Raw genomic sequence first — 17,699 nt, forward strand, 5'->3', positions numbered from 1 at the left:
TATTATTATTTTGTCTTTTTAAGGCTGCACCTGTGGCAATGTGTAGGTTCCCAGGTCGAATCAGAGCTGGAGGCCTATGCCAGAGCCACAGCAACGCCAGATCTGAGCCACGTCTGTGACCTACACCACAGCTCACAATGCCGGATCCTTAGAGATAACTAAATAACAAAAGATATAACTAAACATAATGTGTGGTTTTTGATTAAATCTTGGGTTTAAAAAAGTTCTAAAAGTACATTTTGGGAGCAACTGAGAAGATCTGAATATGGACTAAGTAATAGAAACTACAGTCAAATGTCGTAGGATTGTGCTTAAGAAGGAAATATTACTCTTACCTGCTGAAATACCTAGTGATAAAGCATCATGATGTCTACAACCTACTTTTTTTTTTTTTTTTTTGTCTTTTCTAGGACTGCACCCGTGGCATATGGAGGTTCCCAGGGTCTAATTGGAGCTGTAGCCACCGGCCTAGGCCACAGCCACAGCAATGTGGGATCTGAGCCCTGTTTGGAATCTACACCACAGCTCACGGCAACACCAGATCCTTAACCCACTGAGCAAGGCCAGGGACCGAACCCGAAGCCTCATGGTTCCTAGTCAGATTCATTAATCACTGAGCCACGACGGGAACTCATCTACAACCTACTTTCAAATAGTTAAGGAAGCAAACCAGTGTATATACATATAAGAGATAAAGCAAATGTACTAAATGTTAACAACTGGGGAAACTAGGTGGAAGGTGTATGGGCTCACTTGTACTTTCACTCTCATGAAGTTCACAATTTGTCAAAATAAGTTGGGAAACTTACCTTAGACAAAGCATAAAAAAATACTTAGAAAAGACTAGATTGTGTACGAACAGCTTCTTTCCATAAATAGTTCAAATCAAGTTTGGATACATATATTTTATTGTTATTTATTTTTAGGGCCACAGGTGTGGCATATGGAGGTTCCCAGGCAAGGAGTCAAATCAGAGCTACAGCTGCTGGCCTACATCACAGCCACAGCCACGCCAGATCCAAGCCACATCTCTGAGCTACACTGCAATTTGGGGCAACCCTAAATCCTTAACCCACTGAGCAGGGCCAGGGATCGGACACCTACATTTAAACATCACTAATTTATCAACCCTGAAACACTAATAACTAGGAAGAAGGTACTCACCTCTTTTTGATGTTCTAACCCATCAAACTGATTAACTCAGTACGAAACAACACATTAAGATCCTATATTTGTTTAATGTTATTGAGGAATAGGTGAACCTACTCTTTACATGCTAAAACTTATTTCAGCAACACTGCTGAGTCAGGCTGCGTGTCCCCAGCCTCTGGCTTTCATATTTATTACACAAACAGCATTCCTGGTCAGCCTTTGAAGTAGCGTAGGTGCAGCTGCAGCCGCAGTCCTTCCTGCTTCTCCCTCCATACACTTCACCATTGCCCCAACTCCTGAGCCACAGTCTGCTGGAATTTTGGAAGAAATGGTGGGAAAACAAAATAATAAAGCTTGGTGAATCCAAAATCTTAGCTGATTCCAAATTAATATCTCTGTTTTGTGGAAGGCTTCACACTTCAGAAATTTATAAAATGCTTCGATTCTGTGCCCCAGGCTCTTTTTTGATTATTTCCGTGTTCATGCTTGTATTCCAGATGATAAAGTTTACCATCTGCCTGACCAGTGGAGCAACAGTCAATTTTTTTTTTTTTTTTTTTTGCTCTTTAGGGCCAAATCCATGGCATACGGAAATACCCAGTCTAGGGGTCAAATTGGGAGCTGCAGCTGCCGGCCTATACCACAGCTCACAGCAATGCCAGATCGCCAACCCAGTGAGCGAGGCCAGGGATCGAACCCTCATTCTCATGGATACTAGTCAGATTTGTTTCCACTGCGCCACAATGGGAACTACTCGACAGTCAGTATTAATACATCTTGGACCAGTTATTTATTCATTCATGTCCCTGTAAGAATGCTATTTCATTAACAGGATGCTTTCCAGCTAAAGACTGGTATTTATAAATGGTACACAGTAGATTAATTTTAAAATATAACAACAACAAAGCCTTTTTAAATGCATTAAAAAAAAAAAAGGAGGGAGTTCTGTTGTGGCTCAGCAGGTTACAAACCTGACTGGTATCCATGAAGACGCTTGTTTGATCCCCAGCCTCGCTCAGTGGGTTAAAGATCCATCATTGCCGTGAGCTGGGGTGTAGGTTGTAGACTCAGCTTGGACGCTGCATTGCTGTTGGCTATGGCTGGCAGGTGAAGCTCTGATTCAAACCCTAGCCTGGGAGTTCCCGTCGTGGCGCAGTGGTTAACGAATCCGACTAGGAACCATGAGGTTGCGGGTTCGGTCCCTGCCCTTGCTCAGTGGGTTAACGATCCGGCGTTGCCGTGAGCTGTGGTGTAGGTTGCAGATGCGGCTCGGATCCTGCGTTGCTGTTTTGGCATTGGCCGGTGGCTACAGCTCAGATCAGACCCCTAGCCTGGGAACCTCCATATGCCGCGGGAGCGGCCCAAGAAATAGCAACAACAACAACAACAAAAAGACAAAAGACAAAAAAACAAACAAAAAAAAAACAAACCCTAGCCTGGGTACTTCCATATGCCACAGGTGCAGCCCTAAAAAAAAGGAAATTTTATTATAAGAAGACCCCATGTTTGTTTTTTTAAAAAGTATTTATTTTTTTTACTAGTGAGGATGGAACCAGGCAAAGAAATTTACAGAAAAGAAGTCCATATATAAAGAAAGAAATAGCAAAATATCTTTTGGTCATAATTTAGAAAGAAATTATAAAAAGGAGACAGTCTTCCCCAATTCATCTCTTCCTGAGAAGAGTAAAAGCACGGGTGCTCAGTTCCGTGATATCCTCAGTAGGCCTCGGACACGTCTGACAAGAGCTTGTATGAAACTGTAGCGGGATCGAACTTTTGAATACAATCCTTCAATGTCCAGAAGTTTCTTCTGCAGTGATTCTCCAAAAGCATTGATGGTGTCAGCCTGAAGCTAGAGGTAACACAGGTGACATTTCATTAGTCTCAAATATTTTATTTTCTATCTCTCGATTTAAAATACCTTTCAATTTTTGTAATGTTTCTTTCTGATGTGCCAAATTAACTCAACAGTCACATTTTCCACTCTAGAATTTACTGGTATGATACTAATGTTTCTTGTATACATGGGTAAAATTTAAAATTTGCTATAAACAGCAATAACTGTTAATATATAGTTTTCAGATCATAATGGTATCAGTTACCGAACTGTTACTATGTTCCAGGCACTACCCTAGGAGTCTCACACATGAAGCCTCATATAATTCTGACAAAAATGCTTTGAGGTTGAATTCCCATTCCCATTTCTTAGCTGAAGAAATGGAGGCTCATAAGCTAAGTGAGTTGTTCTGAGTCCCAGAGCTATTGAGCATCTGTGCCAGAATTCAAATCAGGTCTTTGCATGCAAGCTTGAAAACTATAATCTTACTAAGATAGCAACCTTTCCCTTTTTACTTAAAAAAAAAAAAAAAAATTTGACTAGAACCTTACCTGGTCTAAATCATGTTGGCTCACTATAGTCAGCCCACTTCTAAAATCCAGATTGCTTTCTGAAGTGAAGGAATCTAGAGATAAAAGACACGGTCAAACCGTCAAACCAGCTTTGCAAGCATGTGTCTACTTCCAAAGAATCTGATGCCAATGAAATGCAGTTCCATGAAAAGTACGGGTCAAAGCTGAGAATTCTATTCCAGGGTTCAGGAAATGGAAGCCTCTAGGAAGCACATCCCGGCTCTAGGCCAGGGTGCTCAAGCTTTCCTTCTGTTACTTGCCGTCTAAGGGATCCAATACATGGTCATCAGTCACAGGACAGTCTAGCCACAAGAATCGTGGCCTAGGCAGACCTATTTCCACTCCTCTAGAAAATTATTTGGGACCAGAGAACTCTGGACCTGGGCCAGCCATTAACTACAAGAAGAAGAGGGGCAGCTCTAAGATGCTCTGAGTTGCATGCAATTTCCCTGGACAGAAGGCAAAATACAAAGCACAGCTGTGCCTGGTAACTAAGCAGCTCTCCATTACCTCACCCACTCTCAGAAACCCAGAAAGTAAAAAGCAGATTAAAATGCAGTCTTTCAAGGTGCTAAAATCAACAGGCATTTATGGTTCACTAACTTTCACAGCAAGTTTTTTTTTTTTTTGTCTTTTTAGGTCCTCACCCGTGGCAAATGGAGATTCCCAGGCTGGGGGTCTAATCGGAGCTGTAGCTGCCAGCCTACACCACAGCCATAGCAACACCAGATTTGAGCCAGGTCTGCGACCTGCACTATAGCTCACGGCTACGCCAGATTCTTAACCCACTGAGTGAGGCCAGGGATCGAACCTGCAACCTCATGGTTCCTAGTCGGATTCGTTTTTGCTGCACCACAATGAGAACTCCAAGAAAAAGCTTACCTTGCAGTCTTCTGCTTTTAAATAAGGTCCTGGAGGCAAACAAGGACTCTTGAGAATCCGTGGGTGTGCAGTGTAACAAGTAGTACTCCAGATGGCGCCAGAGAATGAACAGGCAGGTTTCTATGATAACTACAGGGAGCTCAGATTAAAGGAAAACAATCTCATCACAGGATTTTACAAACCAGTCTCTGAGCAGGAGTTAAAAGAGAGACTCAGGGATGTACCCACAGCCTCAGTCTAACAGGCAGGGCGTTAAGTCTCTCCAGAGAGCAGCAAGAAGTGCTGATGCAGGATGTGGGAACCGTGGGGCATCACGCCGGCATGGCCTTAGGTGTCCTTGTCTCCTGTCCAGACAGAAAGTGTCTTTATGTACTATGAGGATTGCTAGTTACTCTAAAAGGTAGGAGAAAATGTTCAATTTAGAAATATATCGGGCATTTACTACAAAAATAAATTAACAGTAATTATGATTCTTCAGTACTCAAATAATGTGAGAATAAGTAAAGAGTTCCTACATTTGAAGATTCTTTTAAAGGCCACCCTGCAAGCCCCACTATGATTCCACTAAGGATACAGGAACAAAGGGAGAGCAGTTTAGCCCTATTGTTGATCAGCTTCACCAAACGCCTTCTTGCTAAAACATATTTCTGGGCAGTGGAGATTTTATCAACACCAGCAGGCATCACAGACTGGCACAACTAGGAAAAACAAAGAAACACAGTATTAAGACTGAAATATACTGTAGGACTTCCCACTGTGGCATAGTGGGTTAAGGATCCAGTGTTGCCACAGCTGTGGTGTAGGTTGCAGCTGTGACTTGGATTCAGTCCCTGGCCCAGAAACTCACATATGCTGAGGGTGCACCCCCCCCCGCAAAGAATAACATATATAAACTGAAGAAAAACTTAATGAATATCTACTATAAATGGTCACTTATAAGTACTGTGAAAAATATTCAAATAAATTTAAACATCCTTGTAGAAAAAGTTTATTATTGAGTTAGGAAGCTAGTAATTAAAGAAAGAAAAAAAACCAAGAGCCTGTGATACATATAAACAATAGAATATTATGCAGCCATAAAAAAGAACAAAATAATGCCATCTGCACCAACTTGGACAGAACTAGAGATTTTATACTTAGTGAAGCAAGTCAGAAAGGGAATGACAAATACCATATGATATTACCTATTTGTAGAATCTAATATATGGCACAAATGAACCTAGTTACAGAAAAGAAACAAACTCATGGACATGGAAAACGGACTCGTGATTGCCAAGCAGGAAGGGGAGGGAGTGGGACGGACTGGGAGTTTGGTGTTAGTAGATGCAAACTACTGCATTTGGCGTGGATATGCAATGAGGTCCTGCTGTACAGCACAGGGAACTACATCACTTGTGATAGAACAGGATGGAGGATAATGTGAGAAAAAGAATGTATATATATATATATGTATATACGTATGACCAGGTCACTTTGCTGTACATCAGAAATTGACAGAATACTGTAAATCAACTATAATAAAAAAATTTAAAAAAACAAGAGCCAAAGAAGCAGCTGAATTCACAAGTGAATATTCATCTGCTGCTTTTTAAAAAGGCCAATCCCTGAAACAGACATTTTCAATCTGCTGATAGGCCAACCAATTCTGGATTTCCTGTCAAAACAAAAAAGAACAGTGAGATTTTCAAGCAGTAAGTGTCACAATGCCGTGGAGAATTTCCGTAACAGCTGTCAGGTATCTTCTGAAGAAAATGTTAATTAGACTTTTAGAGTCTGATGAACACATGATCATCAACCAGGACCTCCCCTAATCACTTCTCCATCTGGCATACTTGCAAGCATTCCGGGTTTGGCAGAAGGCCTACTGCCACGGGGCTGGTGGAGTACCATGTGCTTTACTGTGATGCTGGTGCCTCTTGCGGGTACTACCATCACCCACGCTGCACGTGAAGAGCAAGGACTGCTGGGTATAAACCACACAATTTCAGGGATTACCTGAACCCAGTCAATAATGCCTACCTCAATTTGCTAGCTGTGTGGCTTTGGATAAATTATGCAATCTTTCAGTGCCTCAGTCTCTTCATCTGAGAAATGGGAGAAACAACAGGAATCTGCCCCATGTATTCGGGTAGGACATGTAGCTTAGAGCTTGGCACATCATAAACTCTTGAACTATGTCTAGATACTCATGTCACAACAGAAGAAAGGGTGGGGGAAAAAACTATAACGGCAATGTATACATCTAAGGATAACCTGACCCCCTTGCTGTACAGTGGGAAAAGAAAAAAAAAAAAAGAAAAAAAAATAAACTCTTAATACATGTTCCTTATAATTATCAGAATTATAATTCAGAATTATAAATCAGAATTATAATTCAGTGGGTTAAGGATCTGGCTTTGTCACTGCTATGGTGAGGGTTTAATCTCTGGCCTAGGAGCTTCTGCATACGGTGGGCATAGCCAAAAAAAAAAAAAAAAAAATTAGAAGAATGGTAAGAAGAAGTAGGCTCTGACTACTCTCTATTTTTTTCTTTCTATTCTGGCCACGCCCATGGCACACGGAAGTTCCTGGGCTAAGGAGTGAATCTGAGCTGCAGCTGCGACCTACGCTACAGGTATGGCAGCCCTAGATCCTTAAATCACTGCACCACAGTGGGAACGCCCTTGTTTTTCTTTTCTTTTTTTCTTTTTTTTTTTGCTCCGACTACTCTTTTTATTTGTCTTTTTTTGTAGGGCCTCAGCCGAGGCATAAGGAAGTGCTCAGGCTAGGAATCAGAGCTGCAGCTGCCAGCCAATATCACAGCCATAGCAATGCAGGATCCGAGCCGCATGTGCGACCTACACCACAGCTCATGGCAATGCCAGGCCCTTAACTCAAAGAGTGGGGCCAGGGATTGAACCCGAATCCTCATGGATACTAGTCAGGTTCATTACTGCTGAGCCACAGTGGGAACTCCTGGCTTTGTCTACTCTTAAGAGTGATATGGTGTTTTTCAGAAAACCTGGTGTGAACTGGGAATGACAAAATGGCTCAACATCGAGGCGGCCACACAGGACGCCACAAAGCGGCAGAACTGGCCAAGGGATGCCTGATAGTTCAGCTGTGCCAAGTGGAAAAGAAGGCAGGCTGCTTAAGGGGCACGCCCAGTAACTCAGCATCTTTAGTTAAAAGTGCCAGGGAATGATGCTGGCTCATTAAGAGAAGGCAGTCACGTCTGATATACATCATCCCAATTGTCTGAAAAATTCACTTAACAGATACTATAGAAGTTGAAGGAACAGAGACATCTCACCTAAGGAATCACTTCTAACTGAAAAAGCATTTGCAACAGAAACCCAAGTGTATCAGCATAGATTCTTAGAGTATAAACTACCCAAGTCTTTATTCAAAGGCCAGCTAACTTTCTACTGAATGGCAGGTGGTTTTCTCCAACAAATGCAACTTCATTGTCACTCAGCCAAGAGTTTCTAAGTGTATGAGGTGTGGTGCTCAGGTCAGGGACTCTTCTTCCAGCTGTGGAGGAGTTGCTATAATTCCTTTTGTCTCACTGCACGCATCATCTTTCCTTACGAGTCTGACATCAGACCCTGGTCCTTATTAGTAAAAGCAATGGCTTCTCAAAGTCGCCACAGCTCATCATAAAATTCCTACCTCTTTTATCTCATCTGGGGGAAGTTGCTCCACATTCTGCAGCTTGTTGACACTCCGTCGATGACTGTCATAGTAGCTGAAGAAATCATTAGCACTCTGTTTCAGCAGGTAGACAATAATGCCCAAACCAGGCAGCCGCCAGTATGGAACCACTGGAGCTTGGGTGTCTAAAAGAGTTGATAAAAAACAATGTTCTACTTACAACCATTTGATATGAATTTCAAATGACTGCTTTTTAAAAAAGGAAAGCTCAGGAATTTAAGGGTATGTTAACAATTATTAAAACCAATCCAAGACTATTTTAAATACCACTGACAGTTCAAAGGAGTGGTTAGGAGCTACTATAAGGAGGTAGGTACATGAGGCTGGAGACTTGAGAGAATAAGCAACTCTGGCTGATGGACGCTGAGAGAGCTTACCCTTTTTCTGGTGAAGAGTTCTTCAAGAACTCTACGGACCTTATAAACCTTTCCACCCATTTCTTCACCACCCTCCACCCTGTGCATACAAATTCAGTTTATAGCTTCCTGACCCCAAGTGAATAACTCCTGCTTCACTCTACGGTTCTAGTTATTTGGATTCATTTCCAGTCTGCATCTTTCTGCATGCAGAGTTCCCAACTCAAAGTTATTCTTCCAAAGACACAGGGAGAACCATAACAAATATTCAAAAAATACAATTAAATTTAAAGTTTAATAAGTCTTTTATCACAATAACTCCATTTGGATAGCAAAACAAAACAACCTGCCTTTTACCTGACGACTCTCTGATGAAGGTGTAAAGGATCAATGTGATGTTGGCAGAGCTGTTTGCAGAGGGAAAAAAGACTACGGAGCAATCAATAACGTTACTATTCTAGACATGGTTTGTGTGGCGCACATACAGCAATTTCCACTTGTGACTGAGGGATTTCTTGAGAAATGCCTTAGTAATTTCAAGTTCTGTTTGGAGATGGCCTTTGTTAAAGGCCCCAACTGCCATGAATTCTGAAGGCAAGATCTGCACTTGCTTCCTCTACCACCATCTCCCTCAATTTTGCTCCAAAGTCACATCAAAAAGAGAGAAGAGTCTCTTGTCAGTGGATTTTGCCACAAAAAAAAAAAAAAAAAAAAAAAATCCTAGAAGTACCAGTTTGCCAGGTTTCCTTTACCAGTCTCTGATGACGATGTGACAGTCTTTATGATACAGGTCATTACAGAGATCCTCCTCCTAGTGAAATTAGGTACCCTGGACCACAGACCTCCACCTGGCAGGAAGCGATCCTCAAACACAATGTTTTACTGCTGAGAATACCCTGAAGCACTTCAGGAGTTGTTACACTAACTTGCTCAAGGCTAGAAAATATTAGAGCTTTCAGAGGCACCAGACTTAGACATCAAATGAGGATGGCTGATGAAATATTTAACTATAGAAAGAGATTCTGCAGAAAAGACCACGAGGCTGAGGAAGGAGAAGAGCTACAGGAAAGGGTCCATTGACCACAAGTATAAGAAATATACAAAAGGTAACAACAACAACAAGAGCAACAATAAAAGTAACAGTAGCTACCACTGATGTAGTGCTAAGTGGCAGGAACTGTTCTAAAGCACCTTAAATATATTAGCATATTTAATCCTTACAATAATTCACAGAGGAGAGCTTGTTATTACTTCTACTTTATAGACAAGGAAATTGAGGCACAAAGAGATAAGTCATTTTTAAGCCACTATAGAAGTGGGACTAAAATTGGGATAGTTCATCATCGGTCTGTATTTTTCACCAGTAGATTAAACTGCCCCTCTCTAACTAAGTACTCTAGAACTTCCAAATACCCACACACTCATATGTCTAGAACTGACAGAGAAGAAATGCTCTTTAAAAAGTCTAAGGAAAAAATTAAGTCCAAACTCATAAAGTTCATCTTTAGGTATTAAAGATCAAAGATCATTGAGTTCCCACTGTGGCACAGGAGGTTAAGAACCCAACTGCAGAAGCATGAGTCACTGCAGAGGTACGGTTTCGATCCCATCCCTGGCCTTGCCCAGTGGGTTAAGGATCCAGTGTTGCCAAGCTGTGGCACAGGTCACATCTGCAGCTCAGATTCAATCCCTGGCCCAGGAACTTCCATATGCCATGGGTGTGGCCATTAAAAAAAAAAAAAATTGATGTAGTATGCAAAAGATTGGCTCAAAATGAGAAGAAACTAATGAAATTTTAATAAGTATTAGTAACATCAGTATATGATTAATATTTTTAAGAATAAGTGGCCAAATTATAATTTTGTTTGAAAATTTTTTTTTTTTTTTAGGAACTCCCTTGAAGTTTTTGCTTTATTTTTTTTATTTTTATTTTTTTGGTCTTTTTGCCATTTCTTGGGCCGCTCCCACGGCATATGGGAGGTTCCCAGGCTAGGGGTCGAATCGGAGCTGTAGCCGCCACCTATGCCAGAGCCACAGCAACGCAGGACCCAAGCCATGTCTGCGACCTACACCACAGCTCACGGCAACGCCGGATCGTTAACCCACTGAGCAAGGGCAGGGATCGAACCCGCAACCTCATGGTTCTAGTCGGATTCATTAACCACTGCGCCACGACGGGAACTCCCCTGTTTGAAAATCTTATGTTCAGGTTAAATTTTTTTTAAAAGTTGATTGAGGAGTTCCCATCATGGCTCAGTAGAAATGAATCTGACTATCCATGAGGATGTATCCGTGAGGATGCAGGTTCAATCCCTGGCCTTGCTCAGTGGGTTAAGGATCCAGCGTCACCGTGAGCTGTGGTGTAGGTCATAGATGCAGCTTGGATCCCATGTTGCTGTGGCTGTGGTGTAGGCCAGCGGCTACAGCTCCGATTCAACCCCTAGCCTGGGAACCTCTATATGCTGCAGGAGCGGCCCTAGAAAAGGCAAAAAGACCAAAAAAAAAAAAAAAAAAAAAAAAGCTAGAGGATTTCCTGTTGTGGCTCAGCAGTTAACAAATCTGACTGGCATCCATGAGGACCTGTGTTGCTGTGGCTGTGGTGTAGGCCAGTGGCTACAACTCCGATTGGACCCCTAGCCTGGGAACCTCCATATGCCATGGGTGCAGCCCTAAAAAGACAAAAAGACAAATAAATAAATAAAAAGCTAGACTTTTGTAGAGCTAATTTGCTTAATAAGTCAAAGAAATTATTTTATATATCCAGTCTGAATGATTTAAGCATTTTACCCCATAAAATGTTGTTATAGATCATTTTACCTACTTCCTCAATTTAAGACATACTCTCAAGACTATTCCAAATGAATCACACTGAATGAAAAGTATTTTTTAAGTAAAGGTATCTCATTAGGCACTGAGGACTTCTGCTTGCAATATGACAAACTAAGACCATATGGATAACAGCCCACTCACTGTTCCTTGCCCACAGCAAAACAACCAGAAAAACCTAGACATTAATACAAAAAACAACCATTTAAAGCCACCAGAGTAAACAGAGGCAGACAAAGCATAGCACGGAATGCAGGCTCACTGAGAGGAAGAGGGCAGTTCAAACTTGTAAAACTCTAAGTTCCCAACTCAAGGCCTTCAGTCTGGGACTAATAAGTACAGTTGACAAGAGCACAAGCACAGAATGCAGAGGCAGGAGTGCTGATGGAAAAAGCATAGACATCTGCACCCAAGTAAGCAAAAAAAGAAGCTGAGAAGCTAGAAAACCATGACCAATGAAGAAAGCTTTAGGGGAATCCCAGAAGAGATAGAGAGGAGATCCCTAGAGCTACCCACATCGCTAACTGACCCCAGAACCACGCACAGAACACATTAAAAACAACTCAGCTACTCCTGCTGTGGCATAGTGGGTTAATGATCTCACTTGGCTCTGTGGCAGCGAAAGTTTCACCCCTGGCCTGGTGCAGTGTGTTAAGGATCTGGCATTGCCACAGCTGCAGCTTGGATCCGATCCCTGGCCCAGGAACACCCCTATGCTGCAAGTGCAGTCAAAGGCAAAAAACAAAAAACAAAAAAGAAAACACAACTTGGTTAAAGGCAAAATACCTAAAGTGATGAAGTGCCTGCCACTCAAGAATCAGTGTTCACAATTCAAATAACCAAGGAAATCACCAGCCAAACAAAGAAAAACACCATATGAGGAAAAAATAATCCAAAACCTTTACAACTCTGTAATGTCCAATATACAATTTAAAATATTCAACACATAAACAACTAAGTGAATGGAACACATTCTCAAGAGGTAAGAAAGCCAATCAAATCTAACCCCAGATAAACCAGATGTTGGTAACTTTAAATGAGTTTTAAAGTACCTATTATAACTACGCTAATTGAGAGAAAACAAAATATGGTCACAAATAATAAATGGAAACATAGAAAATCTCAACAGAGAAAACAGAAATGATATAAAATAACCAGATGAAAATTCTAAAACTGAAAAATACAATTTCTGAAATTAAAAAATTTAGGAGTTCCCTGGTGGCTTAGCAATAAGGACCTGGCATTGTCACTGCTGTAGAGTTCAATCCCTGGCCTGGGAAATTCTGCATGTCCCAAAAGAAAAAAAAAAAAAAAAAAAAAAAAAAAAAAATCCCTGGATATACTTTACCAAATAGAGCTAAATGAGGAAAGAATAAGTAAACCTGAAGACCAAACAAATGAAGGTTGTCAAATGTACAAACTTGCAGTTAGAAGAAGAGTAAGTACTAGGGATATAATGTATAACATGAGAAATATAATTAACACTGTTGTACATTACTTATGAAAGTTATTAGGAGAGTCAGAGTTCCCATCGCGGCTCAGTGGTTAACGAATCTGACTAGCATCCATGAGGATACAGGTACGATCCCTGGCCTTGCTCAGTGGGTTGAGGATAGGGCGTTGCCATGAGCTGTGGTACAGGTTGCAGATGTGGCTCAGGTCCTATGTTGCTGTGGTTGTGAGATAGGCCAGCAGCTACAGCTCTGATTGGACCCCTAGCCTGGGAACCTACATATGCTGCCAGTGCAGCCCTAAAAAGTAAAAAAAAAAAAAAAAAAAGGTTATTTGGAGAATAAATCCTAAGAGTACTCATCACAAAGGAAAACAGATTTTCCTTTTGTTTTGTATCCATATGAGATGATGGATGTTTGCTAAACTTACTGTGGTAGTCCTTTCATAATGTATGTAAGTCAAATCATTATGCTCTACACTTTAAACTTACATAGCACTATATGTTAATTATATCTCAATAGAACTGGTAGGAAAATATCCAGGTTTCAACTGTCTGTAAATATAGTGCTAGCAACATTTATATATTCATATATTACCACGATATAAACAAAAAAATTAGAAGGAGGAATGGTGGGAACAAGATAAACATTCTTATTTTAATTCTTATACATGAAGAGCATTAAAAAAAAAACAGACAAGAGTTTCTGTGTGGGGCACTGTCACTGCAGCGGTTTGAGTTGCTGCTGTGGCATGTGTTCAATCCCTGGCCCAGGAATTTCCACATGCTGTGTGTGTGGCCAAAAAACCAAAAACAAAAACACCCAAACAGATATAGTATAAAATCATCTAATGTAAGTATGGAGAGAATGAGAAAATTTAAATAAAAAATGGTCAAAATCCCTCCCAAACTGGTAAAATACTGAGATGTATAGCTACAAGATGCTAAGCGACACTAAAAAGAATAAAAAGAAGCCCAAACAATGGCACGTAACAGTCAAACTATTGAAAGATGAAGAGCACATCTTAAGAGCAGCAAGAGGAAAACACCACCTAACAGAACAACAACAGTCCCATCAATAACTGACTTGTCATCAGAAATCGCAGAGGACAAAAGAAAGTAAAATCACATCATTAAAGTACAGAAATCACAAAACTACCAACTCAATATTCTATGCTCAGCAAAATTATCCCACAAGAATGAAGGCAAAAAAAGGACATTTTAAAGAAAAAAAAATGCATGAGAATTCATAGCTAGCAGACCTGTACTTAAAAGAAATGTTTTAGCCTGAAGGGGAATGACACCAGATGGAAACACCGATCATCAGGAAAGAATGAAAAGCATCAAATGGGCTTTGGGTAAAAACAAAAGATTACTTTTTTTTCCTTTTTACCCCTTTTTCTTAATTTCTTTATAAAGTATTAAAATGTTTGAAGTAAAAATTACAGGAGTTCCCATTGTGGCTCAGTGGAAATCAATCTGACTGGCATCCATGAGGACGCAGGTTTGATCCCTGGCCTTGCTCGGTGGACTAAGGATCTGGCGTTGCTGTGAGCTGTGGTGTAGGTCGCAGATGTGGCTCGGATCCCCAGTTGCTATGGCTGTGGCATAGGCCGGCAGCTACAGTTCTGATTCGACCCCTAGCCTGGGAACCTCCATGTGCCATGGGTGCAGCCCTAAAAAGACCAAAAAACCCCCCAAAATTATAGTACTGTCTAATGCACAATACTATAACTGCCCACCAGAGGGACAAGATCCAGCTCCACCTCCAAGTGGGCAGGGACTGACCCTTCCTGCTGGCCTCGCCCACAAGGGGAGAGGTCCAAATCAATAAAATTGGAAATGAAAAAGGAGGAGTTGCAGCCAACACCATAGAAATACAAAGGATCTTAAGAGCCTATTACAAGAAATTATATGCCAATAAAATGGACAACCTAGAAAAAAAAGACAGGAAGTTCCCTGGTGGTCTAGTGGTTAGAATTTGGTGTTTTTACCCCTACAGTCTGGGTTCAATCCCTGGTCTAGGAACTGAAACCTCCAGCATTCTCATTTCCACAATGAGATGATGTGGGTTGTAGCCAAAAAAAAAAAAGGAAGAAAGGAAAAATCGACAAATTCTAAGAAAGGTACAATCTCTCAAGATGGGACCAAGAAGAAACAAACCAATGAACCATACTGAAATGAATCAGTAATTTAAAAACACCCGGAGTTCCTGTTGTGGCACATTGGAAACGAATTCGACTAGGAACCATGAAGGTGTGGATTTGATCCCCAGCCTCGCTCAGTGGATTAAGGATCCAGCATTGTCATGAGCTACGGTGTAGGTCACAGACACACCTTGGATCCCGTGTTGCTGTGCCTGTGGCTTAGGCTGGCAGCTGTAGCTCTGATTGAACCCCTAGCCTGGGAACCTCCATGTGCCATAGGTGTGGCCCTACAAAGCAAAAAAAAAAAATTTTTTTTAATTAAAAAAATAAAATAAAAACTCCCCTGGAGTTCCCATTGTGGCTCAGTGGTTAACGAATCCGACTAGGAACCATGAGGTTGCAGGTTCAGTCCCTGGCCTTGCTTAGTGGGTTAAGTAAGGATCCGGCGTTGCTGTGAGCTGTGGTGTAGGTCGCAGATGCGGCTCGGATCCCGCGGTGCTGTAGCCCTGAAGTAGGCCGGTGGCTACAGCTCCGATTCGACCCCTAGCCTGGGAACCTCCATATGCTGCAGGAGCGGCCCTCAAAAGGCAAAAAGACAAAAAACAAACAAACAAACAAACAAAACAAAAAAAACTCCCAACAAAAGTCCAGGACCAGATGGCTTCACAGGCAAATTCTATCAGACATTTAGTGAAGTTAGCACTTATCATTCTGAAGCTGTTCCAAAAAATTGCAAAGGAAGGAATACTTCCAAACTCATTCTATGAGGTCACCATAACCCTGATACCGAAATGAGACAAAGATACCACAAAAAAAGAAAATTACAAGCCAATATCACAGATGAACATAGATGCTAAAATCCTCAACAAAATATTAGCAAACTGACACCAACAACTTATTAAAAGATCACACACCATGATCAAATGGGATTTATCCCAGGGATGCGATGATTTTTTAATATTCTTAAATCGATCCATGTGATACACCACATTAATAAATTAAATTATAAAAACCAAATGACTATCTCAATAAAAGCAGAAAAAGCTTCTGATAAAAGTCAACATTCATTTAAGAGAAAAATTCTTCAGAAAGTGGGCATAGAGAGAACATAACCTCAACATAATAAAGGCTATATATGACAACACCACAGCTAACATCACACTCAATGGTGAAAGCTGAAAGCATTTCCTCTAAGATCAGGAACATGACAAAGATGTCCTCTCTTACCACTTTTATTCAACAGGTTTGGAAGTCCTAGCCATAGCAATCAGAGAAAAAAAGAACAGAAATCTAAATTGGAAAAGAAGTAAAACTGTTGTTTGCAGATGACATGATAACACATACAGAAAATCTTAGAGTTCCCATTGTAGCTCAGTGGGTTAAGAACCTGACACAGTGTCTGCCAGGATGTGGGTTCGATCCCTGGCCTTGCTTAGTGGGTTAAGGATCCAGCGTTGCCACAAGCTGTGGCGTAGGTCACAGACACAGCTCGAATCTGGCATTGCTGTGGCTGTGGTGCAGGTGGGTAGCTGCAACTCCAATTCAATCCCTAGCTACAGGTGCAGCCATAAAAGAGAAAAAAAAAGGAAAGAAAAGAAAATCTTAAAGACGCTACCAGAAAACAAATAGAGCTCATCAATGAATTCATTAAAGTTGCTGGATACAAAATCAATATACAGAAATCTGTTGAATTTCTATACACTAACAATGAAATACCAGAAAGAGAAACTGTGTTATATTTTTAATATGGAATACCAGCCAGAAATAAAAATGGACAAAATAGTAATACACACATGGATACATTTCAAAATCACTAAGCTAAATGAAAGAAGTCAAAATACAAAAAAGATTATATATTTTATGATTCTATTTATATGAAATTCTGGAAAAGGCAGAACTACTGAAACAAAGCAGAACAATAGATGGCCTCTGACAATGGATCAAAGGAAACGATCAAATGCAAAGGAGCAAGAAGAAACTTTTAGGGAGAAGGGAATTATTCTACATTTTTGTTGTGGATATGGTTGTACACTGCATGTAATTACCAAAATTACTCAAACAGTATATCTAAGATGAGTCAATTTCGTTGTATGTAAATAAAATCTCAATAAAAAAAAATTTCTGGAGGTCTCTTGTGGCTCAGCAGGTTAAGGATCCAGTTCCGTCACCACAGTGGCTTGGGTCTAATACAGTTAGACAAACAAGTGTTTTTAGCATAACTTATATAAGTTAGAGATTATATGTAATAAAACTAATAGAATTTTCATATTATTTGGCTAAATACATATTTTATGTGATTAAGTAACTTTCAGAGAAAGTAAGTTCTTGAAGAGGATGAAAATGTTACAAAATGATTCTCAGAAATTGCAAACTAAAGTTTCTTGAAATCACCACCAGTCCACCACAATATAACCACCAAAATCCAAATGGGATTTGGCTTTTAAGCGTCCCATGAGCAAACAGTTTTAACCAACCCATCGTCCTATGTCATATTCCAAATCTTCTCTGCTGGGGCATTAGGAAACAATAGGCTACATCAGCTTACTAAGTATCTATATTTTACTTTGCTATGATACAGAAATTCGGAGCTGTAATACGAAACACAACTGAGACACTAAACGCAGCTTAACATGACTTAACATACAAACCTTAGGATATTTTCATACTTTTCAGTCTGCTAGATTACTTTCCAATCCTAGATCCTTTCTTTGGGGTCTCAGGTACTATATAAAATTATCTCCCCACATGGCTCTTCCAGATTCATCCTCAGAAAATCATGGACTT

The 17,699-nt window shown here is 40.6% G+C and overlaps 1 protein-coding gene across 4 annotated transcripts in view; it reads right to left on the reverse strand.

The window, feature by feature from the left end:
• The window catches only part of NUP205 (nucleoporin 205), a 103,473-nt gene continuing 88,431 nt past the window's right edge, over positions 2,658–17,699 (reverse strand). Inside the window, exons 39-43 of one of the 4 annotated variants that reach the window (XM_021079230.1) lie at positions 8,095–8,261; positions 5,018–5,141; positions 4,444–4,572; positions 3,541–3,614; positions 2,658–3,004 (exon numbers count right to left, since the gene is read on the reverse strand). In XM_021079230.1, coding sequence (XP_020934889.1) covers positions 2,852–3,004; positions 3,541–3,614; positions 4,444–4,572; positions 5,018–5,141; positions 8,095–8,261 — 647 coding nt within the window. In that variant the 3' untranslated portion in view covers positions 2,658–2,851. Of the gene's footprint in view, positions 3,005–3,540; positions 3,615–4,443; positions 4,573–5,017; positions 5,142–8,094; positions 8,262–17,699 lie in introns of those variants that run through there. The other 3 variants (XM_021079228.1, XM_021079229.1, XR_002340483.1) reach the window with 3 other exon arrangements.

This window comes from Sus scrofa, chromosome 18 (assembly GCF_000003025.6).
Source record: "Sus scrofa isolate TJ Tabasco breed Duroc chromosome 18, Sscrofa11.1, whole genome shotgun sequence".
Lineage (NCBI taxonomy): Eukaryota > Metazoa > Chordata > Mammalia > Artiodactyla > Suidae > Sus > Sus scrofa.